The 21620-nt window shown below is 38.1% G+C and overlaps 1 protein-coding gene across 1 annotated transcript in view; it reads left to right on the top strand.

The window, feature by feature from the left end:
• NBAS (NBAS subunit of NRZ tethering complex) overlaps positions 1-21620 on the top strand; it is a 399905-nt gene that overhangs the window by 56829 nt on the left and 321456 nt on the right. The window contains 2 exon segments of the mRNA XM_017871408.1: positions 1667-1805; positions 8773-8841. Coding sequence (XP_017726897.1) covers positions 1667-1805; positions 8773-8841 — 208 coding nt within the window.

Genomic DNA, 21620 nt, shown 5'->3' with positions numbered 1-21620 from the left:
GATGAGTTCTTTAATTGTTATCATTAGCTTAGTTCAGAAACACTTTAGAAAGTGAGTAGTCAGATGAGAAAAGGGCTTTTGGTGGCATTAGAGTGTGACAGGTCATCTGAGTTTGGGACTAGGAAGGAAAAAAGGTATATATTCATTTTCTATGAATAACAAACTTGGTGATATAACACAAACTTACCCTGCAGTCCTGGAGATCAGAAGTCTGAAATGGGTCTCACTGGGCTAAAATCAAACATATCCGCTGGGCTGTGTTCTTTTCTGGAGGCTGGGGAGAATCTATTTTGTTGTTGCCTTTTCCGGCTTCTGGAAGCTGCCCAGATTCCTTGGCTTGTGGCCCCTTCTACCTTCAAAGCCAGTGGTGGCCAGTTGAGTGTCACATTACATTACTCTGACATTGACTCTTCTGCTGCCCCTTTCTACCTTTAAGGATCCTTGTGATTACTTTGGGGCCACCTGAATAATTCAGGATACTCTAAAGTCATTTGGTTAGCAACCCTAATTCCATCTACAACCTTACATCCATGTAATAGAACATATTCACAGGCTGCAACGATTAGGACACGGGCATCTTTTGGGGGCCATTGTGTGGCCTACCACACAAGGTGAACAAAGTTAACAGAAGCCAGGTGTTGCTTTCTATAATAATATAGTGCTTTTGACTACCTTGGGCATACACCGTCACTGGTCTTGAAGGCTCAGTATTGAGAGCTCATGGTGTTATGTCACGAGGTACTGATATTTATAATTTTATAACTTTTAAAGTTAGCTTTAGTTGACGTAAATTGTAACTGAGTTAGTCTGATATGCCAACTCTAAATAACTTTATGAAGTGTTTTCTTTGACCTTTCAATTTCTATGTAGAAACATACATTTTTCAAGATTTGGTTTTCTATGGGTATGGCCAAGAAGGAGGTAAACAGAACTTTCAGACCTTTTTTCTTTCTTTAGACAGATGATTATGATGTCTGTTATACAGGTTCCTGCCAGAAGTACTGAACATAACTTTAAAAATTGTGACTGTTGGGGTTCCATTATTAAATAGCTTTGTTTATAGGGTGGTTGCACAGTAATGTCTTTTAACTTTTAGTATATGTTAGGCTGTTTGCCATGTTGGTAACTGGCCTCCAGTTGTGAATGGAGTGTAACAAGCAGCAAAGTGAACCAATCATAGTGTGCAGCTAAACTACCGACCAGTCTTACTTTTGTATAATTATTGCTCTGTGGTTCTTTCGCATTCGGTCTCTCCTGGGTGTCATTTCTTTCTAGCATTCTGTAATGGCTCCCTCATTGCATCAGATATATTGCCATAATTAATACATAATGTATCTGGGTGAGGCTACACATCTATTAACGTTTATTGGTGTTGATACAGTTTTTTTGATATTCAATTGCCAGCCTTAAATTTTTTCTTCATTTCTATTTTCCCACCTGGGTTTCAGGTGCCTGAATATATAAGCCTTAGTATACGGTGAAATTCTAATTGAAAAACAGTTTGGTTTTCTTTTGATTGTTTGCTCTGAAATATTTACCTTCTAGGTTTAACATATATTAAGAGTACTTTGTAAATTTTCTTTATCAAGGTGACTGTTTCTGCTCTTTGTTTTGCTCTTATTTACATTTGCAATTTATCGATTTTTAAAATTTTTCTCTTTTTTAGACTTTTGCTGGTCGGTGGATGTGAAACTGCTGAAGTAGGCATGTCAAAAGCTTCTAGCTGTGGCCTTTCTGCCTGGAGAGTTCTTTCAGGATCACCGTATTACAAGCAGGTTACTAATGGTGGAGACAGGGTTACTGCGGTAAGTGTGAGTGTTGAGTTATGGCACTTCACTTTGCTGTGTGTCATTTCACTATGCTATTTGTCTTAGATAAGTAAGTCCTATGTAAGGTGTAGAGGAAGAAATAATTTCGTCTTAAATGAGGACAGTGAATTAATGCTGGTATAATTTTCTTTCTTTCAAATAGCAAATTCAACTGAGGCATGTTGTATTTAACTGGAAATAATTTTTAGTGGTGACATTTTCAGATATTAGAAAACCAACCTGACAGTAATCCCATTCCTCGTATTTGCTTGTTTAGATGTAAACATGTATTAAGCGCTTTTTAATGTGTTGGCAACTATTCTGAGTGCTTTTTATATGCTCTAACTCGTTTAATTCTAAGTAACCCTTTGAGGTAAATACTGTTACTGGCCCAAGTCTGTTGATGAGGTGGTGAGTGAGCTGTAGTTAAGTAAGTTGCCCTGGTCATCCAGCTAGCAAATGGTGGAATTAGAGTCCAGATTTCCATATTGTTCCATATTTATATGAACTATTCATCTATCCATGCATTCATTCTATACTTCTTTATTGAGCTTCTGTTTTGTGTCAGGCAGTCCTTGAGGCTGTAGTGGTCAGCATAGGCTAGGCTCTATTTTGATAATTCAGACAGTCAAATGAGCAAATGCAAAGTCCTGACATTTCTGTGGCCTATCATGTTCAGATTTTTTCCTTATTTTGTGGCAAAGCCTGCTGTTGAGATCATGACTTTCCTGGGCAGCTTGTTTCAAGTGATGATGAAAAGATCCGTGGAGAGTGGTGACCTTTTGAGCTCCCACTGTCTCAGTTTATGGTTTTAGGAAGGGAAGGCAGAGATAAAAGTTGGAATTTTTACTGTCTTACAGGAGAAGTGACATTGGTTCTGCTTACAGTTCATTTATTGTATTATGGCCCCTCCTAGAAATATAGTTTTCTGTGTGTCCAGAAAGTTATGAAAAACTAGGTATTGGTAAATAGTAATTATGTTTACCATCCTGGCCACACTGCAGTCTTACATATCTTAGCTATTTGTGTAAATTGTATGAAAGTGAACACTTGGGCCGGGTGCAGTGGCTCATGCCTGTAATCCCATCACTTTGGGAGGCCGAGGCGGGCAGATCACAAGGTCAGGAGTTCGAGACCAGCCTGACCAACATGGTGAAACCCTGTCTCTACTAAAAATATAAAAATCAGCTGGGCGTGGTAGTGTGCACCTGTAATCCCAGCTACTCAGGAGGCTGAGGCAGGAGAATCACTTGAACCTGGGAGGCAGAGATTTTAATGAGCTGAGATCTTGCCACTGCACTCCAACCTGGGTGACAGAGTGAGACTCTGTCTCAAATTTTTAAAAAAAAAAAAACAAAAAAAAAAAAACAGAAAAGAAAAGTGAGCACTTGGTCAGAATTATGCAGCTTGGGCTTACCATGTTACCTAGTGGGCCCTCAGATATTTTTTCAGTGAGGGAAGAAATCTAGAAATTAAATTGAAATACAACATAATCAAACATGTTATGCATTCATTTTTATAATTAATTTGCCTAAAATATATTGATTTCAAATTATGTTCTAAAACAACAAACTTAAAGATTTTAGTATTGAAAATAAACTAATGAAGATGTACTTTTGAAAAGAAATCTTTAGCAATTATAGTTATCCTCTGTGAATTTTATTTTTAGCATTTAATATATACTGCAGTGTGTGATTGTGGTTTAACCCAACAAAGTAGTAGTTTCTTTTTCTTTAAATGAAGTCAACTTACTGGTTATATGACACCAGACATTAAACCAGTTTGTACGTGTAGAACAGCTTATGCAGTACTGTGCATATGCCTTTCCTTCTATTTATTATCCATCTACCTAGTCTACCGGCCCTTTATTCCCTCTGCAGAACCTAGTAAGGAGGAGAGTTGGTGTATTATTAGCCACATTTCACAAATAAGGAGCCCAAGGCACAGTAGAACATAATAACTGAAAATTGAGGCATGAGATGGGCCAGATCTTCTAGTTTCTGTTCTGCACCCCCCGCTGTATGAAATTATGTTCGTATCAGTGGCACTAATATATGCTGTGATGATTATCCCATAATCTATAAAAAGTAAAGTGAGGTAGAAGTTACTCGTACATATTGGACACATTAGTTCATATCTGTAGGAATTTAGCTATGATTATCTCTCTGATTTAGGTCATATCCAGCTTGTAGTTTTATATGCAGGATTTTCAGGGCAGATCTTAGAAAGAGTTTGAAGAAGTTTCTCTCAGCTCTGTCTAAAGTAAGCATGATGTCTGCAGCTTTCTTGGCTCACTGCAACCACTGTCTCCCGGGTTCAAGCGATTCTCCCATCTCTGCCTCCCAATTACCTGGGATTACAGGCACCCCCCATCATGCCTGTCTAATTTTTGTATTTTGGTAGAGATGGGATTTCACCATGTTGGCTAGGCTGGTCTTGAACTCCTGACCTCAGGTGATCCGCCTGCCTTGGCCTCCCAAAGTGTTAGGATTATAGGCCTGAGCCAACATGCCCGGCCAAGTCTGCACCTTATTTTCAAATGATTCAGTAAAAAAAAAAAAAAAAAAAATTTAAAGTGTGTGTCTGTATACATATATACACACACACATAGAGATAAAGCAAATGTGACAAAGTGTTAATAACTGGTCTAGCCAGGTGAGAGGTATACTTGTGTTTCATTGTACAATCATTTCAACTTTTCTGTAGCTGTGAAATTTGTCAAAATAGGGTTGAGGAGAAAAGGAAAGTTGGTGTGTGTAGAGGATATAAGGAGAGGTAAAGTAGGTAAGTGGTGAAAGTCCCTTTTGGTTTGGTGTAATCAAGTGTTTATTTGGGCGAGCAAATGGGAAGTCACATACCAAGAAACGTTTTTTCACCTTGGTTTCTTTGAATTCTCCTGTGCTTTCCCTTTGCACCTTACTGGAGTATTGGAATCTGCTCTGCTGTATATGGTCCTTCTCCTTGTGGCCTGAGGCTTCGATATTGAAGTCTTTTAAAAGAAAATTGCTTGTGCACTGACAAAATAAGTGGGAAAAATATTGAATTGCAAATTGAATGCTCTGCTGTATGATTAACCTCTTTAAATGCTACAAGTGTATTTTAATTATGTTAGTGGCTGTGTCTTGCAGCTAAACTTACAATCATTCTGCATAGCCTTCCCTTACCTCAAAATAATTTGAGGTTATGGGATTAGCTCTTTTTGTCAGGCAGCAGACATTGTTCTCATCGAACCTCCTCTTACTGTTTGTTTAAGGTTTCGGTTGTCTTGGTGTAGGTATTGACTGAAAAATGCTGCTGACACATACATCGCAGCCTCTCACAAAGCTGCTAGGTTGTAAAGCAGACTATGCAAAATTCAATATGTACATTGACCCAAGTTTCCAAATTAATGTTAGTGTCATCTATGTGAGATAGTTTTATTTATTCATTTGTTCAACATTTAATCACTGCTCCAGGTATAGGAATATAAAATTACTGGTAGCAGCCCTCAAGGGATTCATTGCATGTTGAAAGAACAGCTATGTCTCAAATAAATGCAATAAGCTAAAACAGGTACCGGATTAGAATTCAGTAGCTGGGACAAAGGAAAGACTCAGGCTGTGGAGTCAGAAGGCTGGTGTTTGAATTCCACCTTATCCCTTGCCACTGTGAAGGCATTTGATAAACTGTAAGATGATCTACAGTGTTATTGTTGTCTGTGTTTCTAAGATCAAAATCTTGGAAAACTGTAAGAATGAACAAAGTTGACTGAATTTTTATTATTGCTGCTGCTGCTGCTGCTTTTTCAATATAGAAGGTTGTTGTGGAAAGAACATAGACTTTTTGAAATCCTATTTCCATGAGAAATCCTATTTCCCTGAAAAAATAGAAGTAATCAGGAGGAATACTTCTGTAGGATCCCACAGCCTGCCGGCAGCTGTGCCTGTGTGCTGTAACTTTTCTTTTGTCCAGACAGAGGAACTGTCCTTGCTCCGGCTAAGGCCAACCCCTGTGTTTGTCCACTAGATCTCCCACTCTTGTTTATTGAAGGATATTCCTCTTACATCAGGAATTTTGTTATCTCTTAGGTTAATCAGCATATAGCGTGCTTTTATTTTTCCTGTCACAAAAACTCTTCAAACTCCACTTTGCCCTCTAGCTACCATCCCATTTCTTTTCCTTTCCTTACAATGTTCAAGAGTTGTCTGTACTTGTTTCCAATTCCTCTTCTTCCATTCTCTCTTGAATTCACTTGAATGGAGATTTGCCTCCATCATTTCATGGAAACTATCCTTATTGATATTATCAATGTCTTCCAGCATTTTACGAGTTTGTTTTCTTGGTATTCTTTCATTTCTACTAATTGCTTATACAAAACCCAGCTTATTCTGCTTTCCTCTTTCTCTTTTTTGTTGTTTTATTTCTGCATTGTCACATACATAATATTTATACATTGGTGTCTACTTTTCTTCCCAGCTTTCTTTAGTCTTAGTCATTTATTTATGTACTTTAAAATGCTTACTCAGTTCTTTTGCTGAAGTTTTCCCAGTCGTCTTGTGGTTGGATGAAGTTATTTCCTAGTGTGTTTTGAGAAGGGATCATAGGTGATGAGTTTCTTAAGTTTTTGTATTTTATGTTCAAAACTGTTTTGCCATAGCCTTGATATTTGAGGGAAGACTTGTCTGGATATAAAATCCTTGGTTCGCCTTTTCTTTCATTAAACTTTTAAAAAATGCTACTCTTGTTTTGCTTTGTATGTGGGGTTTAAAAAGTCTGATGCAATCAAATTATTTACCCTTCGTATGTTATTAGTCAGTTTTTCTTGCAGGTCTTTATTTTCTTTATCTTTGAAATCTAATAGCTTCCTAGGATATTGTAATTGATCACTCTGAGTTTAAATTTCCTAGGTATGCATTGGTTCTTTTAGTGTGTAGATTCAGTTTTTTCTATTTCTATTTTTTCCATTTTCTGTTTCTGTAGAGTTTTCGTGGATTATAGTTTAAATATTCTATGCTTTGGTTTTGTTTATCTTCCTCAGATTCTATGGCAATCCAAATGTTACTGCTTTTTACTATATTCTGTTTCCAGTAGTTTTTCTTTACTCTTTTTACCTCTTCCTTTTATCTCATTTCCTTTTCACTTCTTAACTCATTTTCATTTTTTCATTGTTTTCATGTCTTCCTTTAAAGCCCCTTGTTAAATTATCCTTTGAGTACCTTGTATGCTTTATTTTTTAGATAATTTTGTCTTTTTCTTATATTTCTTTCCTGAATTTATTGAGCTTTTATTATTAATTCTTTTCACTTTTTTTTGTCCAGTTCTATTCTCAGTTACTGACTTTTTTTGATGGTTTTTCAAGTTGTCCACATTCTCAAATGCTTGTCTGACTATATTTAATTCCATTTGGAGTGCTATGTTCAAGTTTTCTTTTGCTTCATGATTGTTTTTTCAGCCATAATTTCCCTTTGTTGATACGTGTTGACTTTTGTCTTCTCATGTCTGCAAAGTGTTTGTGAATCTCTTTCTTGTTCATTTTTATGATATTGGAATACTTTACAAGATTCGTAAGTTAATGGTGCCTTCTTTTGTCAGTATAGCAAAGTTCAAATACCTTACTAGATTTTTTTGGTTTTGTTTTGGTGGCAGGAGGGGGCGTGGATCCTCTGATGTGGTGGTTGTCTATTGTCTTGCTGCACACTACATTTGCCCCTTTGCTTCCTTTCCCCTTTGCCACCCCTTTGGCAAAAGGCACTTCTTCCTATTTGCCATTTTTCCCCCTCAGAAGCTCTGTGTTTGGAAGCCTGCCTCTTCACATCATGCCCACACTTAGGTCCCTTCCCTGTAGGCCATGTCTGATCAACCTGGATGCTGTTATAGTATTTTCAGAGTGGACTTGGTCTTTTTGGTGGTGGTTTTGGTTTTAAATGGACCTTAGCCATTTTGCTAGCTCCCCTCTGTCCTCCCTGGGTGTTTTTCAGTTTGCTTTTGCTCACCCCACACCTTGTGGCAGGTCACAGTGGGGGTGAGTGGGGACATAGGTTTTAGCAGGAGCAATGGAGATGACACACTGGGATTTGGTAATTTATTTCTTTTTGCTTACAATTACTGTAAAATTTGGGTTATTCTCTATCTTCAGGCTAAGCTGAGAGCATGGTTTTTGTGTAGATTTATCTCACTTTCGTGTTCTTAATTTTTTTGGAGGAAGTATTTGGAGATGTGTATCAAGGCCGTCCCTAATGTTTTCAACTCAGAAGTTCTGGCTATTGTGAATATTGTTGCTGTGAACATTCATGTACAAATATTTGTTTGAATGCTTGTTTTCAATTCTTTTGTGTATAAATCTTGGGTGGAATTCCTGGGTCACATGTTAGTTTTGTGTTTAAGTTTTTGAGGAACCACCAAAAATCTTCCATGGTGACTGTACGGTTTTATGTTCCCATCAGTAGTGTATGAGGGTTCCAGATTCCCCACATCCTCTACAATGTTATTTTCCATTAAAAAAATATGCTTTCTAAGTCTAAAGACAAAAATTGTCATGTGTTATGTTATTTTATTCACTGATTTCTAAAGATGAAGTGTTTTTTTTCTTTTTTGGTGTTTTCAAGCGTAGAATCAATTGTTAATAGATTAAATTTCTTTGGGAAGTTTTGCTTTTCCATACTGATGTTAGGATAAAATGGCAACCTTGGGCAGCCTTACTTGAGAAGAGCGTTCAGTGGATTCTGATTTGCATAAATTTTACTGATTATATAGTTAAAAAAGCATTTGATCATGGAGGTATTTTGTAAGATTGTACCACTTGGTGGATTTTTTTTTTCTAAACAAAAACAATCTCACCAAGATCCTTGACACCTTATTGGTGATTTTCTTTAATCATTTAAAAAAATACTAAATTTGCTATGGTTTCCATTTCATTATAAAAGGACATTTTACAATGATAAGTCATTTCAATAATCTTTCTTCGTATGATGCATTTATTTCGCAGGCACCGAAGACACTGGGATTATTAAGGATGTTAAGCATCAAGTTTTACAGTCGCCAGGGACAAGAACAGGTAACGCAAATTGGCTTAACTATGGTGGGCTTCTCAAATATTTTTACCTGGAAGTACCTTTAAGGTCAAAGCTGAATGAACCTCGAATTTTTTGTATCTTCATCTGAGTGTGTTCATGTACACTATGTGGCTATATGCATTAGTAAGAATTCATAGAGCTGTTGCTGAAGATTTGTATATTTTACTGTGTATCAACCTTATCTTAAAAGAAAAATAATTATAGAGGATATACTCAGCCCTCTTGGGGGTCTGGGAATATAGCTCAAGGAATTCTCCTAGAAGCATTATATATATATCTTTGAATTTCGTATTTTATCTTTACAAATCTTGTGAATTTTGCATTATTGTTCATAATATATCCTTCTCTGGCTTAATATTAAAAAAAAATTCTTCCCCAAATCTGAGATTACTGATGCTCCAAGAAGAAATGCGCCTCTTGACCCTGGGTTTTAAGTACCATTGTTTTACTGTCTTGTTACTTAGCTGGAAAAGCATGGATCCATGGCAAGGATGTTAGACAGTTACATCCAGATGAATATCAGTGATACTCAGGAACTGCCTCTGCGAGGTGGTTACATTTGTTTCTCTGTTTGACTTTCACAAGCGTCTGGATCTACACTGGGGAATCAAATCATACTCTTGTCTTGTAGGCGAATCAAATCATACTCCTGTCTTGGGGGAAAATCAAATAATCTAATCAATTTCTTTCCCGGTAGAACCTGCTGACATGAAAAGTCAGGCCTCCATATCTGCAGATGCTATATCCCTCAAATGCTGTAGTTTCAATCCACGGTTGGTTGAATCAGAGGATGTGGAACCTGCGGATATGGAGGGCTTGACTGTACTGTACTTTTTAATCATTATTTTAGAGAGTACTTCTTCTACTTATTTAAAAAAAAAGTTAACTATAAAACATCCTTAGGCAGGTTCTTCAGGCATTGCAGGGGAAGGCATTCTTATCATGGGAGATTACAACTCCGTGAGTATTACCATCCCTAAAGACCTTCCAGTGGGACAAGATGTGGAGGTAGAAGACAGTAATATTGATGATCCTGACCCTGGGTTGGCTTAGGCTGATGTGTGTATTTGTGTTTTAGCTTTTAACAAAAGTGTTTAAAAAAGTAAAAGTATAAAATAAAATGCAAAAGTTTATAGTACAAAAATGTAAAGAAAGAAAAATTTTTTAATACAGATGTATGTACAACGTGTTTGTGTTTTAAGGTAATGTTATCACGGAAGTCAAAAAGGTAAAAAAATACGAAGTTTATAAAGTAAAAAAGTTACAGTAAGAGGCTAGTTTATTATTGAAGAAAGAAAGTTTATAAAATGAATGTAGTAGAGCCTAAGTGTACAGTGTTTCTAAAGTCTACAGTAGTGTGCAGTAATGTCCTATCCTAGGCCTTCCCCTTCACTTGCCACTCACTCACTCACTCACTCACTCACTCACTCACTCACTCACTCACCCAAAGCAGCTTCTAGTTCTGCAAGCTCCATTCATGGTAAATGCCCTGTACAGGCATTTGTTACCTTTTATACCATTTACTGTACCTTTTCTGTTTTTAGATACACAAATACCATTGTGCTCCAGTTGCCCAGAGTATTCAGTAGAGTAGCATGCTGAGCAGATTTGTGGCCTAGGAGCAACAGGCTATACCACCCAGCCTAGGTGCGTAGTAGGCTATCCCATCTAGATTTGTGTAACTGCACTCTGTGTATGATGTTTTCACAACGACGAAATCACCCAATGACGCATTTTGCAGAACCTCTCCCTGTTCTTAAGTGATACATGACTGTACTATAATTTTAGAGCTGAAAGAGCTCATAGGGCTTATCTAATAATTCCTTATTATTGTGAACACTTTGACAAGTATTTTCACAGGATCTCACAGGAAGTTTGCATCACCTACGCTGGCATTATGATGCCTACTGTTTATTGATGAAGAGATTAAGGCCTCAGGAGAAATGTGTGCCTAAACTCACCTATCCAGATAGTGTCAGAGATGTGTTTGGTCTTCTGTTGGTTTGTCATCCAGTGCTTGTTTTCACCACTTCTAGTTGGTTATTGTCTTAAACCTTTAGTTGGTAATTTGGAAGAAACAGAAACCAAGATGTGTTTCAAAGTAGCTGAGATGATAAATTACTTAATATCTTAGAAAGAATCATCTATTTTACCACTCAAGTTTGGCAGCAATTATTTTTCTCTTAAAATCTGTTCCTCTTAGCCTGGGGTGGTGGCTTACACCTGTTATCCCAGTTCTTCGGGAGACTGAGGTGGGAGGATCACTTAAGCCCAGGAGGTCGAGGCTGCAGTGAGTCATGATTGTGCCACTGCACTCCAACTTGGGGGACAGAGTGAGACCCTGTCTCAAAAAAAAAAAGTTCGTCTTTTTTTTTTTTTTTTGAGGCAGAGTCTCACCTCTGTCCGCCGGTGGAGTACAGTGGCCGGAGTTCTAGCTCCTGGCAAGCTCCGCCTCCCCGGGTTTTACGCCATTCTCCTGCCTCAGCCTCACCGTAGTAGTCTTGGGACTATCAGGCGCCCAGCCACTGTCGCCCGGATAGTTTTGTATTTTTAGTAGAGAAACGCGGGTTTCAACTCGTGTTAGCCAGGATGGTTCAGATCTCCCTGACCTCGTGATCCGCGTCTCGGCCTCCCCAAAGTGCTGGGATTACAGGCTTGAGCCACCGCGCCCGGTCGGCCAAAAGTTTGTCTAACTACTAATATCTTTACAAAATGGTTCCTGCTTACCCTGTATAACCATATTATGAATTTTAGTTTCATTTAAAAATTTACTTATGAGCTCTAAAGTAACGAACACTGAGATTGGTATAGTAATATAGAGGTAATATACATTAAAATAGCTAGACGTGATTTGTCATATTGCACGATATCCTCCCCACAAATAATAAGTGGTGACTGCTGTTATCTCTGTTAATTTCTTTATATCACTGAATTATAGAATTAATAATTAGTAGATCCACAGGTTCTTTTTGAAATTGTGGTGTTTGTTATACTCTCAAAACTTACGTGGCCTTAAAAAATAGCTTCTCAGTTGGTCTGTTGCATATAATATTATCTTTTTTTTTTTTTTTTTTTTGAGACCAGAGTCTAGTCTCGCTCTGTTGCCCAGGCTGGAGTGCAGTGGTGCGATCTCGGCTCACTGCAAACTCCACCTCCCGGGTTCACACCATTCTCCTGCCTCAGCCTCCTGAGTAGCTGAGACTACAGGCGCCCGCCACCACACCTGGCTAATTTTTTTGTATTTTAGTAGAGACGGGGTTTCACCATGTTAGCCAGGGTGATCTGGTTCTCCTGACCTCATGATCTGCCGGACTCGGTCTCCCAAAGTGCTGGCATTACAGGCGTGAGCCACCACGTCTGGCCAGTATTATTTTTTAGAAGAGTATATTAAAAATAAGAATTATTTATATTATTTTATAAAGGATATTGGCTCGGAATTTTTTATTTTACTTTTCCAAAAGCTTTTTTCTTTCCTTCATGCATTTACAGTGTTTTTGTCACAGGTTATTAATCGGGCTTTTGAGGCTGACTTTGTTTTGATTTGAAGGATAGGTTTCTAATTTTGTGTGTGTGTGTGTTTGTGTCGGACTTCTAAAATATAATGGGCTAGAATATCTAGTAAACTTCTTGAGGGTGGGGATTTATGTTTGTTTTGTTCATTGCTGACTTCCTACAGTGTAAAACAATGCCTAGCACCTAATATTTAATATTGAATATATAATATTCAATAAATACTTGTGGAATGTTGGAAGAGCAGCACTTATAAATTTGCCTTTTATTGATCTGAGTATTTTTTCTTTAAGAATATGTAGTACTTCAGAATGTTTTGAACGTATGCACTAGAAAACTACTTTCTTTTAATACAGTTTATGTATTTGAAAGTTACAGGAAATGGTAAATAACTCATTTTTAATTGACTATTAAATTAGATGACAGGTGATTAATTTCAGTACAAAGGTCTGATGTTTAACATTCTTAAAAACCCTGTCTTGGAAAGGGCAGTTAGTTAGGAAGTTTTATTGCAATGTTTGAGAGAAAGTACAACTCATTCTCCAATTATTGCTACCAGTAGTAGAAAAGTGTTAATAGTTTATTTTTGTTTGTTTGAGATGGAGTCTCGCTCTGTCGCCCAGGCCATCTTGGCTCACTGCAAGCTCTGCCTCGAGCTTCATGCCATTCTCCTGCCTCAGCCTCCCAAGTATCTGGGACCACAGGCGCCCACAACCACGCCCGGCTAATTTTTTGTGTTTTTTTGTAGAGACTGGGTTTCACCGTGTTAGCCAAGGTGGTCTCAATCCCCTGATCTTGTGATCCACCCGCCTCAGCCTCCCAAAGTGCTGGGATTACAGGCGTGAGCCACCGTGCCTAGCCTTTAATAGTATTTTTAATGAAGAAAGAACAAATGGATATTGGAGCTGGTGGAATAGAGTGGATTGCAGCAGATACAAGTGATATTCAGTCTTTGCTATCAAGCTGTATTTCATGACAATTTCTTTGTGTTCATATTTTAACAATTCGTGCAGTTTTCCTTAATAAAAGATGACTGTGCCTTCTCAATCAAAATGTTTTAAAATAGTCTCATTTTACTTTTTAAAATTTTACTTTTTTAAAAAAATTTAACTTATTGTAAGTTCAGGGGTACACGTGCGGTTTATTATATAGGTAACCTTGTGTCATGAGAGTTTGTTGTACAGATTATTTCATCACCCAGATATTAGGCCTAGTCCCATTAGTTGTTTTTCTTCATCCTCTCCCTCCTCCCACCCTCCACCTGCTCATAAGCCTCAGTATGTGTTGTTCCCCTCTGTGTGTCCTTGTGTTCTTGTCATTTAGCTCCTACTTACAAGTAAGAACATGTGGTATTTGGTTGTTCCTGCATTAGTTCCTGCATTAGTTTTCTGAGGATAATGGCCTCCAGCTCCATGTTGCTGTATAGGACATAATGTTGTTCTTTTTTGTGGCTGCATAGTATTCCATGTATGTACCACATTTTCTTTATGCAGTCTATCACTGATGGGCATTTAGGTTTATTCCATGTCTTTGCTATTGTGAATAGTGCTGCAGTGAACATATGTGTGCATATGGCTTTATGACAGAACAATTTATATTCCCCAGGGTATTAGTCCATTCTCACACTGCTATTAAGAACTACCCGAGGCTGGACGCAGTGACTCACGCCTGTAATCCTAGCACTTGGGAGGCTGAGGCAGGCAGATCACTTGAGGTCAGGAGTTTGAGACCAGCCTGGCCAACATGGTGAAACCCCTTTTTTACTAAAAATACAAAAAAATACCTGAGTGTGGTGGTACACACTTGTCATTTCACCTGCTTGGGAGGCTGAGGTGGGAGGACTGTTTGAACCCAGGAGGTAGAGGTTACAGTGAGCCAAGAATCGCGCCACTGCATTCCAGCCTGGGTGATGGAGCAAGACTATCTCAAAATAAATAAATAAATAAATAAAAAGTAACTACCTGAGACTGGGTAATTTATGAAGAAAAGAGATTTAATTGACTCACAGTTCTGCAGACTTAACAAGAAGCATGCCCGGGAGGCCTCTGGAAACTTACAGTCATGGTGGACGGGGAAGAGGAAGGAAACAACATATCTTGACCATGGTGGAGCAGGAGAGAGACAGCGTGCAAATGGAGAAGTGCCACACACTTTTAAACCATCAGATCTTGTGAGAACTCACTATCATGAGAACACCAAGGGGAAATCTACCCCCATGATTCAGTCACCTCCCATCAGGCTGCTCCTCCAATTTGACATGAGATTTGGGTGGGGACACAGATCCAAACCATATCACCCAGTAATGGGATTACTGGTTGGAATGGTATTTCTGTTTTTAGATCTTTGAGGAATTGCCACACTGTGTTCCACAATGGTTGAACTAATGTACGCTCCTACTAGCAGTGTGTAAGCATTTCTTTTTCTCTACAACCTTGCCAGCATCTGTTATTTTTTGAATAGTCCCATTTTAAATGTTTATATGCAGACACTGTGTATATGTATACATATTTTTATTGAGATAAACATATATATTTTAATTATCTTTTAAATCTCACAACCCAAAAGGTATAGTATTATCCAAATTTTATAGATTAGAATCAGATTAGAAAAATTAAGTGAGGTTTTATAGCAAGTGGAACTCTAGCATCTGTAGTAGTTTGATACTATATTGCTGCCATGTTCTTTTATGGGCCCTCCAGAGGGGAAAGTTGGAATAACTTAGTGGAGAATGGGTGAGCTACTTCCCATTTCTGTACACTCCTACATGTACTTTATACACTCAGTAAATGTTTTTACCGATCACCGATTTTGCAGGCAGATTAGTTACAGCAAATCAGTGGAGGAAAGGTATACTATATTTAGGGGAAAAAGTTGTAAAATTTTAGTTCCTTTAATAATTTGTTACAAAAGCTTTTAAAAACATATCTTCTGATAGAGTTGGTTCTTAGTTACTATAGATGACATAGAAGTACACTATAGTAAAATACAAGGAAATGTTTTACTAATTTTTTGTCATTAAAAGTAATTTTAATACCTACTCATAGGTGTTAGTAGGAGCAAATTAAATGTGTGTTCTGTGGCTTTGGGATGCTATAACCATCAATATATTCCTTACTTCTTAATGTATAAAATATGAGTATTTTCGGATTTTCAATACCTTTCAGATCCCAAGAAGTCCTAAGCTGGCATCTGTAACCCAGTTCTCTGCATGTCAGATTTGTATACCCTGCTGCTCACTTGACAGCCTCAGTAGGATAGCCTTCAGGCATTTTAAATCAAACATTTCCAAAACAATACTCTGAGAGCTTCTCATTTTTCTTTCCCTAACCATTTCTGCCTTAGACTTGATTGCCTCAGTAATCCATCCTTTTGGCAAAGGGAGATACCTGAAAATTATTGCTGATACCACCCAGTCCTTCATCCCCCGATCTAATCTAATCTAACACCTTTGCTACCAGTATCATCTTCAGAGTGTACTTGGAATCTTTCTACTTCTTTTTTCTTCCGTGGCTATCACCATCGTATAATTTTTCATCTCTCCTAGGTTAGCAGATACTTAATCAGTTCCCCTAGCAACCTTAGTGACTTAAAAAATGTAAATCAGATAAGCTCACTTTCTTGCTTGAAGAAAGCCTTCAGTGACTTTCTGTTGAACTAAGAATGATGACAGAATAAAATGCTTAACATTATCCAAAAAGACATTTCATAAGCTGGCCCATGACTGTCTCTGCAGACTGATCTCATACCAGTGGCTCATTCTCTTTTAGTTATGTTGGCCTTATCTCAGCTCATCAAGGGTGCCACGTTCGTTTCTTTGTGGATTCCATTTTTTTTCTATTGGGAATGGTTTTATCTTATTTGTCCTCATTAATTTAATTTCTTCTCATCTTTGGACATCAGCTCTATTTTCATATCCTCAGATTCCTCTTACAGTCCTTCAATTGAAATGCAGTTCCTATTGTTATTCTCTCTTAGAGCACTCTGTGCTTTTCTTCCATAGTAGTAATCACAGTTTGTAATGTAGATTTATTTGTTAGTTTGTTTATTTACCTAATCTGTGATTTCATGGCTCCATGAAGTTAGGGTCACATCTGTTTTACCTAGAAAAGTGCCTGGAATTTCTCACTCCTTTGCAGAGAGAAATTAAATCAGATTCCCGCTAGCTTCTTTTTGCACCTTCTTCCTCCCTGCCTCTCTCCCTCATTCTTTTCTTCCTTTCCTCCCTTCCTCTTTTCTTGTTTCCCCTTCTCCCTTCCTCTCTCCCATGCTTTCTTCCTTCCTAAGCTTTTACTGTGAAATATAATACAGATATAGGAAATTGCATCAAACAGATGTGTGGTTTAATAAGCAGTTTGGGGACAGCTTTATTGAAATATTCATATGTGGTACAATTTACTCATTTAAAATATACAATTCAGAGTTTTTTAGTATATTCACAGAACTGTGCAATGATTTCAAGAATCAATTTTAAACATCTTATTGCTCTGGAAAAAAACCCCCTGCATCCCTTAACTATCACCTGCAACACTCTGTCTCCCCAAGTTGTAAGCAACTCCTAATCTTTTAGTTTGAATAAATTTGCCTATTCTGGATATTCTCTATGAATAGAATTATCAAATATGTGGTCCACTGTGACTGACTTTTTTCGCTTAGCATGATGCTTTCAAAGTTCACCCATGTTGTTGCATGTATCAGTAGTTTATTTCTTTTTATTGCTGAGTAATAGCCCATTGTGTTTGTGTATGTGTGTGTGTGTGTGTGTATATATATATATATATATATATATACACACATATATATATATACACACACACACATACAGAGTGTTTTCTTTATCCATTCATCAGTTGGACATTTGGGTTGTTTCTACTTTTTGGCTGTTATAAATAATGCTGCTGTGAACATTTGTGTACAAGTTCTTTTGTGGAAATATCATTGAATTTTTCTTGGAGTGGAATTGCTGGATCTTATGATAACTTTGTTTAGCCATTTGAGGAGTTGTCAGGCAGTTTTCCAAGGTGGCGGCACCTTCTGATATTGGGAACTTTCTGTTCCTAATATCAGAGTATGGCATTTCCATTGTCTCCACATCCTTGCCAACACTTGTTATTATCTGTCTTTTATTCTAGTAATCCTAGTAGGTGTGAAGTGCTTCTTGTTTGACACTGAAAAAGTACATAACCTTATAACCATTATCCAGGGCAGAAACAGGACTCTGCCAGCTACCTTCCATGGACCCTGTCACAAACACAGTTCCCACCCTGCCTCCACAAGCAGCCATTATTCTGGCTTAGGTTTATTTGTTTAATAATACTTTTTATCATGCAATTATTCATTTCTAATAATACGGCTTTTTTAAAAAAAACTGTGTGTTTTAAGTCTCTTTTTCTCTATCTGCTGGTCCCTCCTCCATATCGTCTTTTTTTCTCTTAAAAATTATTTGTTGAAGAAACTATTTTTTCATTTTACCCATTGCATCTTTATAGTGGTGTTTTCTTTATTCTTTTGTCCTTTTGTGTCCATGTGTTCTTATAAATTAGTAGTTGGATTTAAAGATCATGCAGATTTTTTGTTTGCTTTTTTAGGCAGAAAACTGTATAGGCGGTAGTGTCTTCTTTTATCAAGGGGATCGTACCTGTTTTTGATGATATTAGTATGGGACTTACCCTGTACAAGTGGGTGCAGGCCAGTTAGTTCTGAGAGCTTATAGAGCGCCAATTGCTCCAGAATCTCTTGTCTCCCACTATTGGAGTGTGCATAACTTCCCCCAGTTTCCATTTATGTGAACAGTACTTATCAAGTGCCTGGTCAGCATTTTGGCAAGAGACTACTCACCATTTTCTGTGCAATGCATTGAGGAAATTGCTTATTGTGAATGCCAAGAGATGTTCCCTGTGTGTTAGGAAAGTTATTGTATTGCTGCCACAGTCTTGTCAGGTCATCTGGGGCATCCCACATGAGTGTCTGGGCTTTGGCTGCCTCCTCAGCAAAATGAAAAAAGAGTGGTAAAAATGCAGAATTAAAGTGGAAGATTACAAGTGGAGGTACACATCAGAGATACCTGGGAGTTTTCTCAAGGAACATATGCCTGTGTTTTTCCAGCCTAGATTTCTATTTATCCTAAGTACTGGGAGTGGAGCAGGTATCCATTTGATCCTGATACCCTCCTTTTTGGGGGAACATCACTATTTATTGTCTTATTTCAGCTCCTGTATTCTAGCACTTATATAATGTGGATGGAGTTTCTATACTCACGGAGCACATAAAGTGGTTAGTGAGGCTAGATAAAGTGCTACTTAGAAGTTAGAAGAATTAAGTATCAATGTATGCCCCTAATATGAAAGGTCTTACTAAAGTGCAAGTGAAGAGTGCCAAATGAATGAGACATGTTGTTGGAATTTATGATTAAGATGTGTTATGGATTCAGGTAGAATCCAATCTTCATACTAACTTCTGTATTTAGAAAGCTGAGTTATATGATAAGTATATTAAATGACCGACATACACCCTAATTTTATCATTGGGGTAATCTTATAATGTATAGGTGTTGTTATTTTTATGTCAAAAAGAGAAAGTTTCTCTTACTTATGATAGTTAACTAATGTGCCTAAGGTCACATAACTACTAGTGGCAGAGCCAAGTTGAATGTTGTTGACCAACATTTCAGCTGTTGAAATGATGATTAAAATAAAAATGACATTCATAGCTGAGGAATGTGAAAGAAATTTAAGACTTACTTTAAAGTGAAAATTGTGGCTGGGTATGGTGGCTCATGCCTGTAATCCCAGCATTTTGGGAGGCCAAGGTGGGTGGTTCACCTGAGGTCAGGAGTTGAACCAGCTTGGCCAAACCCCATAGTAAAACCCCATCTCTGCTAAAAATACAAAAATTAGCCTGGTGTGGTGGCAGGTGCCTGTAATCCCAGCTACTTGGGAGGCTGAGGCAGGAGAATCCTTGAACCCTCAAGGCAGAGGTTGCAGTGAGCTGAGATTGCACCACTGTACTCCAGTGTGGGTGACAGAGTGACTCCATCTGCAAAAAAAGAAAAAGAAGAGAAAATTGCAGCCACATATGAATTTTATTGCTTTTACAACTTCTTAATTCAAATAAAGAAGAGAACAAAATTATTACTTGTGCTGAGAAATTTTAATAAAGTATGAGGAATCATGGTTTAAATGTTTGAGGTTTGCTTTTTTTTTTTTTAGCCAGAGTCTTGCTGTGTTGCCCAGGCTGAAGTGCAATGGTGCAATCTCGGTTCATGTCAACCTCTGCCTCCCAAGTTCAAGCCATTCTCCCACCTCAGCCTTCCAAGTAGCTGAGATTACAGACACTTGCCATCATGCCTGGCTAATTTTTGTATTTTTGTAGAGATGGAGTTTCACCATGTTGACCAGGCTGGTCTTGAACTCCTGACCTCAGGTAATCCACCTGCTTTGGCCTCCCAAAGTTCTGGGATTACAGGCATGAGCCACTGCGCCTGGCCGAGGTTTACTTTTATTGTGATATATAGTTACTTGAAAAGTCATATCCTCGCATTTCCAAGGCACAAACTCTGGTATTCTCTCCCTTGCCCTCTGTATTAGTCTATTTTCACACTGCTATAAAGAACTACATGAGACTGGGTAATTTATAAAGACAAGAAGTTTAATTGACTCACAGTTCCACATGGCTGGGGAGACCTCAGGAAATTTACAATCATGGTGGAAGATGAAGGGGAAACAAAGCACGTCTTAATAACAGTAGGAAAGAGACAGAATGAGGGCGGAACTGCCGCACACTTTTAAACCATCAGATCTCATGGGAACTCACTAGCATGAGAACAGCATGGGGAAAATCTGTCCCCATGACCCAGTCACCTCCCACTAGGCCCCTCCCCTGAATATGGGGATTATAATAATTCAAAATGAGATTTGGCTGCAGATACAGAGCCAAACTATATTACTTATCAACAGACACTCAGACTCCCAAATACCACAGACTCTGTTCATAGAATTTAGCGTGGATTTTCTAACTGTGGCTTGAGATTTTGGTCCACAGTTAATGTTGGGATGATGAATTATTCCCTGGGCCAGAACCCCCCTGCATGTTATATAGGAATTCAGAAATGTTTCTACGGACTGGGTGCAGTGGCTTATACCTGTAATCTCAGCACTTTGGGAGGCAGAGGGAGGCAGATCACTTGAGGTCAGGAGTTTGAGACCAGCATGGGCAACATGACAAAACCCCCTCTCTACAAAAAGTACAAAAGTTAGCCAGGCGTGGTGGTGCATGCCTGTAGTCCTGGCTACTCAGAAGGCTGAAGTGGGAGGATCACTTGAGCCTGGGAGGGGGAGGTTGCAGTGAGCCAAGATCATGCCAGTGCACTACAGCTTGGGTGACAGAGCCAGACCCTGTCTCAGAAATCAATAAATAAACGTTTCTACAGATAAAGAGCAGAGTTTTATTTCAGAAGGAAAACACTATATTTCCAACATAACCTAAGTGTCTTGAGCATCTTGAGCGGCTACAATCCAATTACTACTAGTAACTCTATCATCTTACTATGCATACACATGAACGTTCAATAGATAACTTGGGACTTCAAAGAAATGTATACTTGATATGTATTTATAAGCAAAATAATGACGGAGATTTGCTTTAAAATCCTCTGGCATGGTGGTGATTGGGGAAAGATAAAGGAAACATGCCTGAAAAATGTCAATATTTGTTGAAGCAGGTTGGGTATGTGGATATTTATTATACTGTAATTTCTACTTTTGTGTGTAAGTGAAAATTTCTACAATAAGATAGTTCAAGAAAGAAATACTACATTTTCAGTGTGGATATCATGGCATCTAATGAAAATAAGGGGATCAAGTATCCACCATATGAAAGCAAATGGGAACATTCTAGTTAATACAATTTATTGTTTAAATTTGTGGAAAGAAAGAAGCGAGTGTAGAGGAGGAGCAGTAGCTTTTCTGTTTCCTTTCTTAGATTCATAGATGAAGCTCCTATCACAAAACACAGATTAGCAAGAGAAACATACTGATAGATGTAATGTGACATGGGAGCTTTCATAAGGAAATGAAGATTCAAAGAAATGGATAAACCTGTGTATTTTTCTTTTTCTTTTTTTGAGATGGAGTCTTGCTCTGTCGCCCAGGCTGGAGTGCAGTGGAGCGATCTCAGCTCACTGTAAGCTCCGCCTCCCAGGTTCACGCCATTCTCCTGCCTCAGCCTCCTGAGTTGGTGGGACAACAGGCGCCCG

This window comes from Rhinopithecus bieti, unplaced genomic scaffold, assembly GCF_001698545.2.
Source record: "Rhinopithecus bieti isolate Rb0 unplaced genomic scaffold, ASM169854v2 scaffold_4781, whole genome shotgun sequence".
In the NCBI taxonomy this organism is placed as follows: Eukaryota; Metazoa; Chordata; class Mammalia; order Primates; family Cercopithecidae; genus Rhinopithecus; species Rhinopithecus bieti.
This window is presented reverse-complemented; position numbering and strand designations above follow the sequence as displayed.